This window comes from Hippocampus zosterae, chromosome 3, assembly GCF_025434085.1.
Source record: "Hippocampus zosterae strain Florida chromosome 3, ASM2543408v3, whole genome shotgun sequence".
Taxonomy (NCBI): Eukaryota; Metazoa; Chordata; class Actinopteri; order Syngnathiformes; family Syngnathidae; genus Hippocampus; species Hippocampus zosterae.
The window spans coordinates 6,555,075-6,572,919 of record NC_067453.1 but is presented as its reverse complement, the minus strand read 5'-3'; the positions used below and the strand labels follow the sequence as shown (position 1 = coordinate 6,572,919).

The window sequence follows — 17,845 nt, the reverse complement described above, 5'->3', positions numbered from 1 at the left end:
ATGGTTTCAGATTTGGAGGTGCTGATTTTCATCCCAACCGCTTCACACTCGGCTGCAAAACGCTCCAGTGAGAGTTGGAGAGCCCTGTTTGAAGGAGCCAACAGCACCACAACATCTGCAAAAAGCAGGGATGCAATACTGAGGCCACCAAAACGGACCCCCTCAACGCTTCGGCTGCGCCTAGAGATTCTGTCCATGAAGGTTATGAACAGAATCGGTGACAAAGGGCAGCCTTGGCGGAGTCCTACCCTCACTGGAAACGATTCCGACTTACTGCCGGCAATGCGGACCAAACTCTGACATCGGTGGTATAGTGACCGAACAGCCCGTATCAGGGGGTTCGGTACTCCATACCCACGAAGCACCCCCCACAGAAGTCCCCGAGGGACACGGTCAAACGCCTTCTCCAAGTCCACAAAACACATGTAGACTGGTTGGGCGAATTCCCACATACCCTCGAGAACCCTGCTAAGGGTGTAGAGCTGGTCCACTGTTCCACGGCCGGGACGAAAACCACACTGCTCCTCCTCAATCTGAGGCTCGACTTCCTGACGGACCCTCCTCTCCAGCACCCCTGAATAGACCTTACCAGGGAGGCTGAGGAGTGTGATCCCTCTGTAGTTGGAACACACCCTCCGGTCCCCCTTTTTAAAAAGAGGGACTACCACCCCGGTCTGCCAATCCAGAGGCACTCTCCCCGTTGACCACGCGATGTTGCAGAGGCGTGTCAACCAGGACAGCCCCACAACATCCAGAACCTTGAGGAACTCTGGGCGGATCTCATCCACCCCTGGGGCCTTGCCACCGAGGAGCTTTTTAACCACATCGGTGACTTCAACCACAGAGATAGGAGAGCCCACCTCAGAGTCCCCAGGCTCTGCTTCCTCCAAGGAAGGCATGTTGGTGGAGTTGAGGAGGTCTTCGAAGTACTCTGCCCACCGGTTCACAACGTCCCGAGTCGAAGTCAGCAGCGCCCCATCCCCACTGTACACAGTGTTCGTGGTGCACTGCTTCCCCCTCCTGAGACGTCGGATGGTGGACCAGAATTTCCTCGAAGCCGTCCGGAAGTCGGCTTCCATGGCCTCACCGAACTCTTCCCATGCTCGGGTTTTTGCCTCGGCGACCACCGAAGCTGCGTTCCACTTGGCCAGTCGGTACCCGTCAGCTGCCTCTGGGGTCCCACAGGCCATAAAGGCTCGATAGGACTCCTTCTTCAGCTTGACGGCATCCCTTACTGCTGGTGTCCACCAGCGAGTACGAGGGTTGCCGCCACGACAGGCATCAACCACCTTACGGTCACAACTCAGATTGGCCGCCTCAACAATAGAGGCACGGAACATGGTCCACTCGGACTCAATGTCCCCCGTCTCCCCAGGAACATGGGAAAAGCTCTGTCGGAGGTGGGAGTTGAAACTCCTTCTGACAGGGGATTCCGCCAGACGCTCCCAACAAACCCTCACAATACGTTTGGGTCTGCCAGGACGGACCGGCATCTTCCCCCACCATCGGAGCCTACTCACCACCAGGTGGTGATCAGTTGACAGCTCCGCCCCTCTCTTCACCCGAGTGTCCAGAACATGCGGCCGCAAATCCGATGACACGACCACAAGGTCGATCATCGAACTACGGCCTAGGGTGCACACGTGGACACCCTTATGTTTGAACAAGGTGTTCGTTATGGACAGTCCGTGACGAGCACAGAAGTCCAATAACAAAACACCACTCGAGTTCTGATCGGGGGGGCCGTTCCTCCCAATCACGCCCCTCCAGGTCTCACTGTCATTGCCCAAGTGAGCATTGAAGTGCCCCAGTAGAACAAGGGAGTCCCCAGCAGGAGTACTCTCCAGCACACCCTCCAAGGACTCCAAAAAGGGTGGGTATGCTGAGCTGCTGTTTGGTGCATATGCACAAACAACAGTCAGGACCCGTCCCCCCACCCGCAGGCGGAGGGATGCAACCCTCTCGTCCACCGGTGTGAACCCCAATGTACAGGCACTGAGCCGGGGGGCAATAAGTATGCCCACACCTGCTCTGCGCCTCTCACCGTGAGCAACTCCAGAGTCCAACCCCTCTCGAGAGGACTGGTACCAGAACCTAGGCTGTGTGTGGAGGCAAGTCCGACTATATCCAGTCGGAACTTCTCTGCCTCACACACCAGTTCGGGCTCCTTCCCTGCCAGAGAGGTGACATTCCATGTCCCAAGAGCTAGCTTCTGCAGCCGAGGATCGGACCGCCAGGGTCCCCGCCTTTGGCTGCCGCCCAGCTCGCATTGCACCCGACCCCTTTGACCCCTCCCACGGGTGGTGAGACCATGAGAAGGGGGACCCACGTTGCCTCTTCGGGCTGAGCCCGGCCGGGCCCCATGGGTGTAGGCCCGGCCATCAGGCGCTCGCCAACGAGCCCCACCTCCAGGCCTGGCTCCAGAGGGGGGCCCCGGTGACCCGCGTCCGGGCAAGGGAAACTGGATACCATCGATTTTATTTGTCATTAAGGGGCTTTGTGAGCCGTGCTTTGTCTGGTCCCTCACCTAGGACCTGTTTGCCATGGGTGACCCTGCCAGGGGCATAAAGCCCCAGACAACTTAGCTCCTAGGATCATTGGGACACACAAACCCCTCCACCACGGTAAGGTGACGGCTCACGGAGAGGGCGATTTATAATTCTTATTCAATATAAAAAAGACATAGGGCTGCTGATTTTATGTATTTCTTACGGAAATCAGCTCTGTTACAATGTTTTTAGATCCGTGATTATTTTCCCGTTTTTTTTTAGTAATAGTGAAAATACTGACAGTTGTGATAATTTTGGTCACAAGTATTGTGATATGAAATGCCCATTCTACTTCATTTCTAGATTCAGATAGCATGTACACTGCAGCACAGGTTTAAGACACGCGCACACGCACACCTTTTAAAATGAGATTAAACTCAACCTACTTTGAGGTCTTGCTGTAGTGCTGAAAGCTCTGACTCTTTTCCATAGAAGTCAGACTGGAGCTTGGTGAGGCTTTCGTGACTTTGCTCTAGGGCCTTCTGTAGCTGTGCTGTCCGGCTCCTCTCAGAAGACAGCTGCTGACTGAGTTCTGTTGCCTTCTCTCTCAGTTGACGCTCTTCCTCTACCTGGAGGAGACAATCCAATTCATTAACACTCAGAAGACTACGATTACCCTTGGGATAAATTGATGGCTCACGTGTGTATACAAGAAGAACGATCCAACATTTTTGCTTCATACTGACTTTCTTAACACTGAGCTTCTCGAACTCCGCAATTTGTCCCTTCAGCTTCTTCATCTCCTTCTCATAGCTTCCAGTGGCCGTCTTAATGTGCGCCTCCAACTTCCCCAAGTTTTGCTCCTTCTCCCTTAGCACTTCCTGAGACTTTACATTCTGCTGTTCCACTGATGACACCTGCAATTTCAGCTTCTTCTCGACCTGGCATTTAAGGAGAGACAAAAGTTCCTCCACTGTTGCATTAAAAAAAAAAAATAATAATAAAAAAATAAAAAGTTCAGCCAGACGTCCAGAGGTATTTTCATCCACACGGGGTGGACTTTCCTGAATGCCTTCAATCAGGCGAAAGACATTTTATTTTAACTCCGCCTTTACTGTTTGTGCATTCATTTCATAACTTAGAATACAGAGATCATTTTTTTAAATGCCATTCATGCTGTTTCATAGATTCTGTATACAAGGTGTCGATACAGTCTGGGGACGTGGTTTAAAAAAAAAAATTTTAAAACAAAACAATTTGATTCAATAATAAGGTTTTCTAGAATTTTCAATGCATAATTTCATGGGTATTGCAACATTCAGGTGAACTCGATGGATTAAGTCTGCATTGCCATTGATTTCGGCACATTGACTGGTAATGTTCTCTCATGGTTTAAATCTGTAATCTTCAGAGTACACTTTCTCTTTCAGCATGCCCCAGAAAAGAAAGTCAAGGGAAGAAAGATCTCGTGAACAATGGGACCAATCCAATCTTCTTTGTACACAGACTTTCTGAACACCCTGTACCCAACCAATATTAAACATAATACTGTAATGTAGAAATGGAGGTGTCAGACTATGCAGCCAAATCAGCTGCTTTATTATCCAGCACTTCCCCTGGCCAAAAGGCACTTGCTGACAAAAATGTGTTTTCATGGGGACTTTTATTAATTTTATCTATTTTTTTTTAGCCCTGCTGTGTGCGAATGTTCAGTGAAGCCCGGTATATCATATGTGATCCATGCCCACCCACAATGAGGTCAGATATACAGAGACCGTATAAAAGCCTTTCTATATTTTTACCCATCCCACATACCGGTAGTTTAAAAACATTTAAACTACCTGTAGTTAAAGCACACTTTCTTGCATACAGGACAATGCAGAAGCTACTGGTATACTATAAAAACCCATTAAAACAAATATAGCAAAGTAACCCTGTACATAGAAAAATATACATTGTGAAAAACATATGGCCTTTTTTCAGCATTTACTTCTCTCATTTGCTCCAGTTGTTGCTTGGATTCCATCAAAGCCTTGCTCATGGTCTCGTTATTCTTCTGAAGCTCTCCTCTTGCCTTTTCAAATGATTTTTCCTATGTATTAAAAACAAACTTATGTTACTTGAACTCAAGAATAAGCAACAGGGATTTTTTTTTCTAAGTCGGGAACTGCTTGGAACTATCCCAAACATTTTACGTGGCTGTCCTTTGCCCTCTCACCAATATCAAATAACAACTAAGAGTGACCTTTTAATATTTGAAACTACCGAACAAATACTCATTCACGAAAATAGCAAAGTCTCAAATTCAAGTATGCTTTTAAGATCTGCTACATATGGAATTAAATCAATGTTAAGTAGGACAAGGACCCTCTGGACGGCTGGGCAGTATTGTGCTAGATGCTGACATCATGCATCTGTCAGTAGCCCCTTTTCCACAACCAGGAATATCCCTTCCGCCGCGTTGTGCGTTTGTGCAACTATATAATAAAATAAGTGGAACTCACCTTTTCCTCCATGGCTGCCTTTTGATTCTTCCTCTCAGTGTCTAACTGACTCTGACATTCTTTCAGGGCCTTACAAGTCTTGGAGAGACTTTCTTGAGTGGAGGTCAGCTCTTTCTTTTGAGTGTCTTTCTCTTGTTGGGCCTTCAGTAAGTCTGCAGCAAGGTCCTTTGCTTTCTTGTCCCACTCTGTATGCTGAGCCTCCCCTTCTTGGGTCAGCTTGGCCACGGTGAGCTCAAGGGCAGCTTTGCCCTGCTCGCAGCAGTTCAACTGATTCTGGGTGTCACTCAAAGAGGAGGTCTTTGTCTTTAGTTCCTCTTGAAGTGCCACACACCTAAATTGAGCAACATACTGTAAATTGTTACAATCATTTGTAAATGACAACAATTTGAAAATAATGCAGGTTGAATGCATAGATTTGCTTTGAGACGACTTTGAGACGACTTAAACAAAGCGGAGATGGGCGAGATGCGATAACATGGCTCTGTTGGAATGCTACTACTCAAGCAACCCTAGTCAGAGGGGTTACATGCAGAGAATGTGGGCTAAATGGTTACTTCGAAACCCACAGTCACGATTGACAACGAAACAACTAGTAGCTCAGTGTTGCAACATCCACAAACAGCAACTGCTGTCACAACTTGAGATTGATGAGGTACAACGCAGGTTCCATGGTGAAGGGCCCCAGGCTGCCAGATCAGAAGAGGAGGTCATACCAGAGATTGGGAGGCAAGCCCCAATGAATGCAGAATGCAGAATGCAGAAATCAATGATTTCCAACTTGCGAGCTGGAGCACATTCGCGGGCTGTGAGAGCTCTTTAGGTGAGCTGTGGGAATTTTCAAACTTCACTAAATTGGTCAGGACATTTACCTATGACAGCGACTTGTAAAAATAAGAAAAAAAATAATGATCTCCTTGTAGACAGCAAAATGTATTTAATTGATGTGTATCCACTTTTTGTGACGTTTTTGTTTGGTGGTGTGCCGTGAGATTTTTTTTTAACTTAAGATATGTGCCTTGGCTCAATAAAGGTTGGGGATCACTGATTTAAATTGTGTTCTGCAATTAATCTCCATGAAATATTCCACTTCAACTATGTTGAATGCTACGTACGTTGAATGCTACGTTGAATACGTTGTATTCAACCTGTGGACCCCCATATTTTGTTGGCATCATTGACAGCAAAGTTTCTCAAACTATTTCTGTCAACGAATGCCGCATAAGGAAAGATGAGGATTCACACACGAGACAACCAGGATTGTTGTGTGCCTTCATGGATCTGAGATTAATGCGGTATGAAATAATTATATCCGAGCTTTTGACCCAAACCTAAGTCAGAGAGGAGTAATTGGTTTAGTATGTCTATGTATATGTCTATACTGTACAACATCATTCATGTTAAATTATTTTACGGACCACCAGGTTAAGGCTAGCGGAAGCCAGAGCTGTCCAGGACACCCCAGTTTCAGAACAATTTTTCCGGTGTATCCACCTATCCATTTCCATACTCACCCTGCTTTTTCATTGTCCAACAAAACCTGCAAATCCTTAGCTTTCTGTTTGACCTCAAATGCCTCCTTCTGCAGATTCTTCACTTCTTGATGCATCTGATCCCTTGCGGCCCGCACTTCCACGACCTGTGCTTCCAGTTTCTGAGAAATAAGCACATCAGTTTCAATGACTCGTTAAATCCATTTGAGGGGACAATGTGCATACATTTGCACATGCACTAGAACACATTTGACACTGACCTTATTGAACCCCTCAAGTTTCTCTCCATGTTGCTCCGAGGCAAGAAGTTTGTCTTTGTACTCTTTCAGAGAGGCTTCCAGCTGACCACATTGTTCCTGCCTCTCTTTGAGCCGCTGCACTTGCTCCTCCATTTTCTTCTGAGCTTTAATAAGCTCCTTCACAAAGTCATTCATAACCAATATATTCATCAAGTCCTTACTTTGCATTTTTTTTTACACCTAAAGCAAAAACATATTTAAAAATCATTAAAGCTAACAAGTCACCTGTTGCTTGTCCTGAAGTGCATGCTGGGCAGACTCTAGGTTATTCTCCAGGTTGGCTTTCTGGGCAGCCTTCGCTGCCTCTGTAGACAGCAACATCTCTGTTTTTGCCTTCAGCTGGTGGAATACAGGCCAAATACAAAGTGGGAATTTATCCAGAACAGATCTCACTTGCCTTTAAAACTAAAAGGGTATCATTACTAATAGCTTACCTGAGAGTCCAGCTGAGTCACTTTCTCCTTACTATCTGCGAGCTGAGCAGTGAGCTCAGTGACTGAAGTCTCCAGGGTGTGGGCCCGGTCCTGAGATGAACGCAGGAGAGTTTTTTGCTCCTGAACCTGTTTATGCAAGTTGTCCTGGGCTTGCTTGTTGCTCTCAGATTGATTCTTCATCTTGTCAGTCAACTGGGTTACCTTTATATTGAGAAAATAAGAAAACGTTAAAAGCTATATACATCCAGATTCAGAAATCTTTATAGGATTAAAACATAAACGAGAGAAAATATATTTTCTATATCGCTTCCTACACATTGGGGTCTTGGGTGAGCTGGCTATGTGTATCTGGTAGGGGTGTAAACAAAAACAACTTAAATATGAGTGCATTGTATTGAACCACATCGAATCGCTCCACTTTAAAATATTGGGAAAGATGTATCGAATCGAGGGAAGGGCAACACGGTGGTTGACTGGTTAGTACACCCGCATCACAGTGCAGAAGTGCCGGGTTGGATTCCGACTTCGACCGTACTGTGTGGAGTTTGAATCTTTTCCACATGCCTAGGTGGATTTTCTTCACGTACTCCGGCTTCCTCCCACATTCCAAAAACATGAGGGCAGGTTAACGGAACACTTTAAATTGTCCCTAGGTGTGATTGTGAGCGTGAATGGTTGTGTCATGCAATTGGCTGGCAACCAAGCTGTACCCTGCGTACTGTCCAAAGACAGCTGGGATAGGCTCAGGACGCCTGTGACCCTCGTGATAAGCGGATTAGAAAACGGATGGATGGATGGATTTTCGAGGGAAAGGGCACATCTACAGTCCTGACAAGTTCATCCAAATGTATGTAACAAAAAACAGTAACAGTTACAACAACAAAAGTAACTGGAAAATTCTGAGCCCTACCTCATCGAATTGAATTGTAATTGAACTCAGTTGGACCGAATCAAATTGCTCCATTTTCATATTTAACCGTCCTTGAATCGCTTCACAGCCCACATGTCGAAAACTGTATTGAATTGTCTTTTGTGAGATGAGATGCACACCGCTACCTTTGTGGCAAGGCTGGTGATGAGTTTGTGAAGTGGTGTAAAATTTTTCGACTGTAAAAGGTGTGCCTTTGCTCAATAAAAGGGGAGGAAACACATCTGCGTCTTTAGAACAAAACATATGATAAAGCACTCCTTTGTAGAAGTTGAACTTAGGAGTTAGAGATTCAGTAATAGAATGCATATCACACCAGTCACACTGACATAGTAGGAACTAGGTAAATAATAACACTACCTATCAAATTCTTTGCTTTAGGATTCCCTGACTAAGAGTCCAGGACGATTATGGCAAAGTCTGCCCTTATGTATTTATTTTCAACAGTCTTGTATAAGATACCTGAAAGTAATCCTTTAGTAAAAGGACAGGTAGCTTCATGTAAAATTACTTTGGCAGAAGTTAAAGTCACCTTGTAGAATATACTTGAATAAACATCTCAGACTAAAAACCTATTTTCTCAAATTAAATCGTATTAATTATCAAATGAAAGAGTAAATGTCTTTAAAAAAGTGATTAGTTAGAATTTCATTTACATTATATTTTTATCCATTTTAATTTAATTTTGTAGAGTATTTTTTTTTGTTTGGAAAGAGTTAGAGTTCCTGAAAGAGAGAAATAGAAGAGAGAGAGAGAAAGAGATAGACGTATCTTAACGTGACATTTCTAAACTTGATCAAACTGGATGAGTGTTTTGCCAAGTCAAGTCAATTCAACAGTATTTATAGAGCACTTTCGAACAGCCATCGCTGCATAAGGTGAAAAGGTGTTGTTTTTTTTCAAGCAAACTATTCCATCCATGACTTTGGGTGAGAGGTGTGGTAAAGCCTGGACTGGTCACTAGTAAATCACTGATATAGACAATCAACCTTTCACACTCACATCTATGAACAATTTGGAGTCCTCAATTCAGTTAAAATGCATGATTTAAAAATTTTGGCCTCACCTCCCAACACTGCATATGGTTTTAGTTTTTTTGTTTTTTTCTGTCAACTGCCAAGGTCAGAGGAAGGGATCCACTTGGACAGGGTTAGGGAACTGCAGTTCCTCGAGAGCCATATTCTGCCTGTTTTAGATCCCTCCCTACTCTAACACGACTGTTTCAATTGTTCATGATCGTTTCAGGCCTTCACAGCGTTTGCTGAAGAGCTGATCAGGTGTGATGGAATAGGGAGGGATCTAAAACAGGCAGTATACGGCTCTCGAGGAACCGTAGTTCCCTAACCCAGCAGGTGCGGGCTCCCAAGGACTGCGACTTATCAAGGGAAAATGTCTTATGAGGTCTGGTTATGCAGGGTTGGATAGGTCAGATCTTTTTCTTTTTTGTCATACATCTGTCCATATGTACATTCTTAGCACTCTCTGATAGACTAAGTGAGGCCCATGAACAGTACCCAGTCCTTTGAGGCAACATGGCTTCAATCTCATGGAGTGTTTCATTATTAAATGATTGCTATTTTGATCATTTGTAAATTATCTTACATTCTGATGGCTGGCCAAATGTAATGTTCAGGTCCCAAATTGTCTTTGCGTTCCCCTGACATATAAATGAGGTAATTTGGTTTAGTTAATTTAGTCAATACAGTGCACCTCCACCACAAGTTGTCTGTGAATGAAAGGAAGAAAAGAAAAAAGACAAACTGTTAATAACACGACTATTATTTTAATCGGCTGCTATTTTCTTATCCCGTTTCCTGCCGACTGCAAGTTTTGAGTGTGAGAGTGTCAACTCACGAACCTGTTCCTGTAGTGCGTGTGTTTTCTCTTTTAGTTGGTTGAGCAAAGCAGTCTCTCCTTCCCCTGCTTGAATCTTCGCACACAAGTCTTCTCTCTCAGTTTCCAGCTGGGTCACAATGTCCTTACTCTTCTGAAGCAGGGCCTCCAAGTTTTGGATTTTCTGGTCCTTATCTCCAATTTGGCGTAACACCTGCTCCAGGTCATTCTGCAGCAATAAGACAAAGACCCATGAGTATCAGGATTGTATTTTGAAGCAAATTGGAATGGAAAGGGGCTGAAAGCAACACCCGTGATGACAATCTTTTGAATGGGAATGTCTCTTGCTAATACAGGAAAACAATGGCATAGTCACAGTTTGGCATTCAAAGATTGTGCAGGGGCAAGACCCTCTGGTATTCACTGAAAAACTCACCTATCAGTTTATTTGTGCGCTGCCCAAAGCCATGTCTCATATAAAAATATTGATTTTGCATCATCTGGTGGCATTTTTTGCACCGGGCAGCTTTGATTAAGTGAGGGGAGGCGCTTCATTGAATGGGCTTCGTTTTTGACAAAACAAGTGCTTTGCCACAATCTTGTGGGGCCATATACAATCAAAACCTTAGAGAATGTTTCGATTACTCGTGGATTTTACCCACTTGCAGCTGGGCTCACTCCCTTTACCCTTGTAGTAATGGGGGTTAACTGTTTTTTTTCAGTGGGTCAGCCGTTTATGACGGACGGGCCTAACCTAAGATTGTGATGCTATAAAAAGCGTTAGAACATGCACTAAAAAAATATATGCTTTCTACCGCTGCACTAACTCTTTCATTTTATTGTTTTACATTTATGAAATAGTGTTTTTGTTTTTTTCACACCAATATTGTATAACTGCACATTTGACTCTTTTTGCTTCCAAATGGCCTGCAAAGTTGTGGCACAACAATAAATCATCTATAAACCATAACAATATACTTTGTAAATATATCGTAGCCTATATGAACTGTGGTGCATTTTGACTTGCATACAAATTTGGGTTATGTTACTCCCGTAGGAATGAAACGGTCAGAAACCGAGGACTTCCCACATACTTTTTTTTAATGTATCAAACTAATTAAAGGAATTTGTAGTTGCATGGCAAAGCTAAAGGTTTAAAATAAATCCTTGATTTTTGTGTGCCTTACCTGCGACTCGCGGAGTTTGCCATTGGTGTTCTGCTGCAGTGCTTGCAGCTCCTGGTGCTGTTGCTTGGCTTTCTCCAGCTGGTGCTGCAGGTCAGTGTTCTTATTGGCACTTTCCTTTGTCTACAAGAAAACGATGTCTGTAATCTTTCAACTGCATTTTGCCCCACTTATTCATCTATTTTCATCTTTTTTTAAAGGGCAGCCAACACTGGTTTCTTCCTTTTCTTAATGAATATACAAAAACTTAATGATATAATCATAAAATATTTATATGTAGCACAGCACCTGACAGAATCAGGCAAATCTTTGATTTGTGATCGGCTGCAAATTGGTTGACATTAATTCAGAGTTAGGATCATCATAGGCTCAATCTCAGGTCTACCTGTTCTTCAGCACGCGAGAGTTTAAGCTGCAGGTCTGCTGCTTGCTGCTCTCTGTCCTTCAGTTTGTCCCCAGACAGCTGCCTCTGTTCTTTCAAACGACCTTGCAGCTCACCCACTTGCCTCTCGGCCTCCAATAGTTTTGCATGAAGCTAGACAAACCACAGGGGGAATTATAATGATTACATCGGAGATGTAAAGATGATTCTTAATTTCCCTAACAGGGTTCATGACGTCTGTCTATTTATAAGACAATTGTACTTTCATGATGTGGAAACTTCATGTAATCCGCTGCTTCTGACGAGCGTCCAGTCTTCCATCATCCTGGAAATTTATCCCAAATCCAACCTCCAATGTGCCAGAATGCAAAGAAATCAGCCTTCAATGGTTGGACTCACCTGACAAATTTCAGTCTGCTGCTGAGCACCTTGGCTCTCCTTCTCTTCCCTCTGCTGTTCCAACTGTTTTCTCTCAACTTTCAATTCGGCATGCTTCACCTCCAGGTCTGTGATCTCAGCCTTCAACTTGGCCACCTCCTCAGCTTTCTCTCTGAGCGCTGCATTGGCTTTCTGCAGGGAAATTTCTGTTCCTGTGGCTCGGGCCTGCAGCTCCAGGAGTTCCCGCTCTTTCTCTCTCAAGCTATGTTGGCCTTCCTTTTTGGCAGTCTTCTCTGTCTTAAGTTGCTCCTCTAGCTGCTGATACTCCTTTTCCTTGTGTCCCAGCTTTTCAGAAAGACTCTGAAGAAAGGAGACATGGTGAAGACATAAGATCGTAGAGAAAAGGAAAAGTGTTTGTCAGTTAAAAAAAAAAACAAAAAAAAATGTTTAAAGCCCCGAAACAAATATGAAAGAAAAAAATACTGGCATATTTAGAAAAATTTGAGGACAATCGACCCCCATGATTCATCTGGATAATTGATGTCCATTCAATTGCATTTATTGTTATTTTTTTCTTTTATTTAAAATTGTCACAAAACAACAAGGTTGGCTCGCAAAAATAAATAAAAATAAAATATTTAAACATTTTTTACAGTGGAGGTGGAGCGGGTGGTGGAACAGGTGCTGAACCACATGTCGTGCAATACAATACAATCACATTTTAGTGTGCATGTTTTCTCACCAAGGTCACAAAAAAAAATGCTGCTAGCTATGGGTGAAAGCCTTCACATGTGTCAAGCCACATGTGGATAGACAACCCTTGCAGAAATGTATAGAAATAAAGTGTTGCACATTGACATCCACATCTAGTCAGTGAGTGGAAATCAATCCACACTGGTATAGATATACACCGTTGCTCTCAAAACAGTTTTGAGATTTGACTTTATGCATCGTTTTGGAATGTGTGTTGCCTTTTTTTTTTCCTTTTTCTAAATTCAGCTGGTACCATAAAATAGGTAGCCAGGAAACACAAACACACTTGTGCCTCCTCTTACGTATGTAAAGTACAGGAAAGAACAGTCGCCCGACCCATGAACACTTCAGACGAAAGAGTGGCATGGCATTTCTACAGGAAGGCTTTACGACAGCAGGCTTGGAATACTGTGGTATGTGTGCAGCACTTGCCTTGGTGTCAATCCTATCGGGTGATAAAGAACAAAAATAATTGCACACATTGGAGCATGCTGCTAACTAGGGAGCGGGACATGGCTCCTGATCTTTCGAGGCATTCAGCAAACTACAGCAGCAAAACCATTAACAGTCCGATGTAGGGAATGGCACTCATGCCTCTTGCTCAGCATGCTGCTACTTGCTAAATTCTCACACACATTTGTCTCTGGGCATCAAGATATGAGGACTCCAGTTGTCCTTTTACACAGAATGACTAAACCAGAGGTCACCCTTCTTCCCAACATGCATGCACGCGCGCGCGCACACACAGACATTGTGATTTCCTCAGAATGCTGTCGAAGTAATCATTTGAAAATGTAAACACTTGCAGAAATGTATAGAAATAAAGTATTGCACATTGATATTCATCTGTTTCTAACTGAATATCTGTATAGAATTCAAGGTAATTTGATCACATTTCAGTGTACATTTAAGTATGTACAAACTAGTAGCCTCTCTGGCATTAATCGTTTGGTTACCCCGGCTCTAAACCATGTTTTTTTTGGTGCTGTTGAAGCATTAACTTGAGAGGTGAGTGAAAGTTTTTAAGAGTGGAGTAGACATTGATAAAAGAAGACCAATCTCAATGGTTCTCCCAGTCCCTGCAAAAGTATAAAAAGGCAATCTCCCTTTGATAATTTTTTTAAAATGTTTTTTTCTTTCATGCCAAAATGTGTAGAACGATTTTTTGAGGAATCATTAAACATTGTTGAGCCATGCAGAAATCTATTGTTACATTTCTTATTTTACACATACATTATTTTACACAAATAAAATAAATGAGAATGTTGACTATCGTTGCTATGAATCTACTGCATAAGACTGTTGAGGAATATACAATTAAAAAGTTGTCTAATGACTATTACAGCTGCTGTGCACATTACCTGGCGTTGTTGTTGAACATTATTAAGGTCGCTCTGTAGCTGATGGATCTGCTGTGTATAGACAGCTGCTTCCTGTGGCCCCTTCTCCAGCTCTGCTTTCAGTTGTGATATAGTCATCTGAAAGACAAGTTGGAGAACAGCATTAAAAGCCTGTTTGTACCTCAACAGAGAAGGACAGGGGGTTAATAAAGTTGAAGAAGAAAAAAAAGCATGGAACACCAACAAGAAGTTTGATAGAAACACTGTTAATAGGAAACAAAAACATTTCATGAACAATGCACAACTCAAACGGTCTTTACCTCCAGTTTACAAATCTTGAGGAAAGAATGACAGTGGGTGTGGGGGTTTGGTATGTGGAGGCAGAAGAAAAAGGGGAGGAAAACAGACAGACAAAGGTAAGCCACAAGTATACACAACGATTTTATTGACTTGTGTCGCGAGCAATCATTTGAGATAGACCACAAGATGGTGGCAACGAACTCTGCAAAATTAAGAAGCGGTTTGGCAGCTGCGTACAGATCACAGACCAGTTTCATTATTAAGTATGCATGTATGATACTGCCCCTGGTGGTCAGATCTTGCACATGAGAAGGAGCAGTACAATGTCCATTTAATTAAAGCATGATAAAAATCTCACCTCAGAGGAAGTGAATTTAGCATGTAGCTGCTCATAGTGGTTTCTGAGGTGCTCAGACTCCTCCTCTCGCTCGCGAGTCATGCTGTCCATTAATGTCTGGACCTGCACAAGCTCCTTCTGCAGTACCTCAACGTCTTCCACTCCCGGACGTTGCAGCTAGGGGACAGTGTAGAAACAGTTAGTGCTGCAAGAATACAGTGTTTCCCTACTATATCACGGTTTGTTGTTGACTCTCCCGCAAGATCGCCAATTGTTTATTCTTGACAGTACAGTGAAACCTGATTTAATAGACCTGGAACCAGTGGACTCTGGATTTAATAGACAGAGAATAGTGTCCAGTACACTCCAAAAGCCCCTTTGTACAGTTGCTGTCAAAGTCTATTCGATACAGAATTGGCTTCAATGGCTGGTAAAGGGCGCTGTGGAGCATTCAACAGACAAGAGACTGGTACACATATTTCCGGGTTGCACCAAGGCTTGGTGACGAAGCGCCTAAAGATGAGAATGGCGCACAGCATGTCTTCCTAGTCGCAAAAAAGGCAGATGACTGCCTGTGACTCATGTCAGTTTTGGTTTTGTGGCAATACTGGCACTGGCAATCTACCTATTCAAATCTCTGGTTGGTTTCTTTTTTCTGGAGCGTGCTTGTTTATATCTTCCTCGATCATGCTATTTTTGGTTCAGTATACAGTTTTGTTTTGTTTTTTTGTCAAGACCTTCTTTATAACGGAGTGCACTAACATCGCAGATCCAACGAGCAGCTGGATGACATTCCTGCAAACCACAAGCAAGGCAAGTCTGGCAACACCTGAAAACTTAATATTTATCTACAATAATTTTGTACTCTACTGGGTCTTTTTGGGCCATGAAAAAAGTATGAACGAATAATTTTGCATTGGTGGGTTTTTTGGGCCACCCAACAACAACAACAGCAACAAAAAGAAGAAATACAAATGTCAAAATTGGCTCTATCAGATGACAACTTCACCTAATTAGTCACGCAGTTCAGGAATAACAAAACATTTCCCCCAAATTCCTGAAATGCCAGCACGCCCCTGAAACCAATCGAAGTGTGGAGCGGTGCTGTCACTAACACGAGACGAGAGGTACAACACCTTCGTTCCAACATCGTTGCTACAGTAACCTGTCAGATGGGTCAGTAATGTCGTCCAGTCTGAACAAGGCCAGATCCCATTTGGACACTTTCTAAAAACGGTGTGTAGAGTCAACTCTAAAAATAGGTTTTGAGGAGGAATCTGATAGGAATCAGATATGTCTGCTGTCAGAATGTAGCCATAGAGCAGTGATTCTTAAATGCAGGTAGGTGAAGGCACTTCAAGGTGAATGTGAGATGTTTGATTGTTTTATATGTGTGAGCTACAGGTGTTTCTCATACAAATGTTTACTGTACATGACTTTTCATGGTAACAACCGCTGGACTAGTTTGTGCTTAGTGTTTTCAAAATGCACAAGAAGAAACTTTTTTATGACGAGATGTTTTTCATGCACATATTGACAATAATTCTGAATTGACGAATGAGTTAGCATGGGTCAGTGACAGACTGTGCCGCGTTCTGACTACTATGACATAAACACCTCATATAGTGTGTGTTGGAAATATTTGTTCTTTAAACAGATTTCAAAATGTACAATCAAAATGTTTCTTCAGCATTTAAATGGGAACAATGCTCATGTGTTTTAAGACTGCTGAGATTGGCACAAATGTTAACTCATTGTCGGGTCAAGTCAAATTTATTTCGATAGACCTTAATCACAAAATAATCTCAACAGGCTTCACATGCCCGCAGTGGACATATATTAACAATATGTTATACTGTCTGTTGTACCAGTTCAGTCTGGAGTTTCTCATTTTCTTTCTTCTCTTGCTGAAGCAATTCAGTTACATTGGAAAGCTTCTGGTCAGCAGCTTCCCTTAAACTTTTCTCTTCATCATAACGGGACTTTATATCTAGTGGATGCAACAAGACCAGTTTAGTTCATTAACATCTCACAATTACAATAAACACATAGCAAATGGATGGTATGAGCATCAGTGGGAAGGCAGTCCTGTGCCCACACTAACCTACTATCTCTGCGGCCAGCTGGGCGGCTTTCTGCTTGATGTTAAAATTTTCTGTCTCTGATTCGTTTAACTTCTTTTCTAAAACTGAGGGGGGCAGAAACAAATATTAGTGACATTGTTACCAGCTTGCATATACCGGTACATACATGTGGGTGTTTGAGCAACCCTCACCTGAATCCTCTGAGCTTATCTGTCCGTCATTCTGTGAGATTGAGGGAAAACAGTGTGACACTGTACCGCATGACAAAACATCATCATAATGTATATTATGATTAACTATTCCACACCCTTTAACTCATTCAGCCCCAAAGACGTTTTTAAACGTCTTTTCAGGCTTGGTCCAGAATTGGCTGGTACTGAATGAGTTAAAATGAATGAAGCCACTTTAACACATTTTAAAACATCTTGAAAGAATTACTTGCTTCAGGTGTCCTTGGACTTTGTCTAATTCTTTTTTCAGCTCCCCAGAGAACCATCGTTCCTCCTAAACAGAAAGAAAATCAAAGAAACCTTTGAATTAACAATAACTGTGCTGCTAAAAGTACAGACCAGGGAACCGAGCATACCTTAAGTGATGTATGAAGGTCCTGAACCTCCTGCCGTAACATTGTTAGGTCCTCCCTAAATTGAGGAGAGGGTTCATTTTTTTAAATTACTGATGGCCATAATTATAACTCAATAAATATTCAACTGCCCTGCAATTAAATTGTGATTTGTCATGGCTGTACATTGAAAAATCTAGCCCTTTGGCAAATTCAGCTTTCCTGTGATCCTGAACGGGACAATCAAGACATTCATTCATTAACGTTTTAGTCGACTGTGTGAAAGTGATTGTTGATGCATCGTGTATTCAAGCAAGTGAGGCAAAATGGATTTGAGACATTCTATTGATTCAGTACAAGTTTGCAGACTCAAGAAGACCAACGTGGTTATGAGCTCTCAGCTGTGGTTGCCACATCCCACTGAAGTTTAATGTCAAAACAAACAAAATATATATTTTTTTAATTAAAAAGAAAGAAAATCACACATTTTGCATTTCAACCAACCACGTGACTTTGCCTGAAAAGTTCTGTTTATCAATGTGCTAACA

General features: G+C 43.0%; 2 protein-coding genes across 3 annotated transcripts in view; one reads left to right on the top strand and one right to left on the bottom strand.

Moving 5' to 3' along the window:
• The window catches only part of bmal2 (basic helix-loop-helix ARNT like 2), a 210,575-nt gene that overhangs the window by 66,793 nt on the left and 125,937 nt on the right, over positions 1-17,845 (top strand). The gene's annotated exons all lie outside the window — the stretch shown is intronic.
• Positions 1-17,845, bottom strand: part of eea1 (early endosome antigen 1) — a 32,549-nt gene that overhangs the window by 10,032 nt on the left and 4,672 nt on the right. Inside the window, exons 4-22 of one of the 2 annotated variants that reach the window (XM_052060801.1) lie at positions 17,322-17,376; positions 17,174-17,239; positions 16,927-16,957; positions 16,756-16,839; positions 16,520-16,641; positions 14,673-14,828; positions 14,036-14,152; positions 11,943-12,281; positions 11,547-11,696; positions 11,165-11,284; positions 10,003-10,206; positions 7,217-7,417; positions 7,008-7,121; positions 6,744-6,899; positions 6,505-6,644; positions 4,994-5,324; positions 4,480-4,581; positions 3,236-3,430; positions 2,936-3,118 (exon numbers count right to left, since the gene is read on the bottom strand). In XM_052060801.1, the coding sequence (XP_051916761.1) occupies positions 2,936-3,118; positions 3,236-3,430; positions 4,480-4,581; positions 4,994-5,324; positions 6,505-6,644; positions 6,744-6,899; positions 7,008-7,121; positions 7,217-7,417; positions 10,003-10,206; positions 11,165-11,284; positions 11,547-11,696; positions 11,943-12,281; positions 14,036-14,152; positions 14,673-14,828; positions 16,520-16,641; positions 16,756-16,839; positions 16,927-16,957; positions 17,174-17,239; positions 17,322-17,376 (2,866 nt within the window). The remainder of the gene's footprint in view (positions 1-2,935; positions 3,119-3,235; positions 3,431-4,479; positions 4,582-4,993; positions 5,325-6,504; positions 6,645-6,743; positions 6,900-7,007; positions 7,122-7,216; positions 7,418-10,002; positions 10,207-11,164; positions 11,285-11,546; positions 11,697-11,942; positions 12,282-14,035; positions 14,153-14,672; positions 14,829-16,519; positions 16,642-16,755; positions 16,840-16,926; positions 16,958-17,173; positions 17,240-17,321; positions 17,377-17,845) is intronic. The other variant, XM_052060802.1, reaches the window with a different exon arrangement.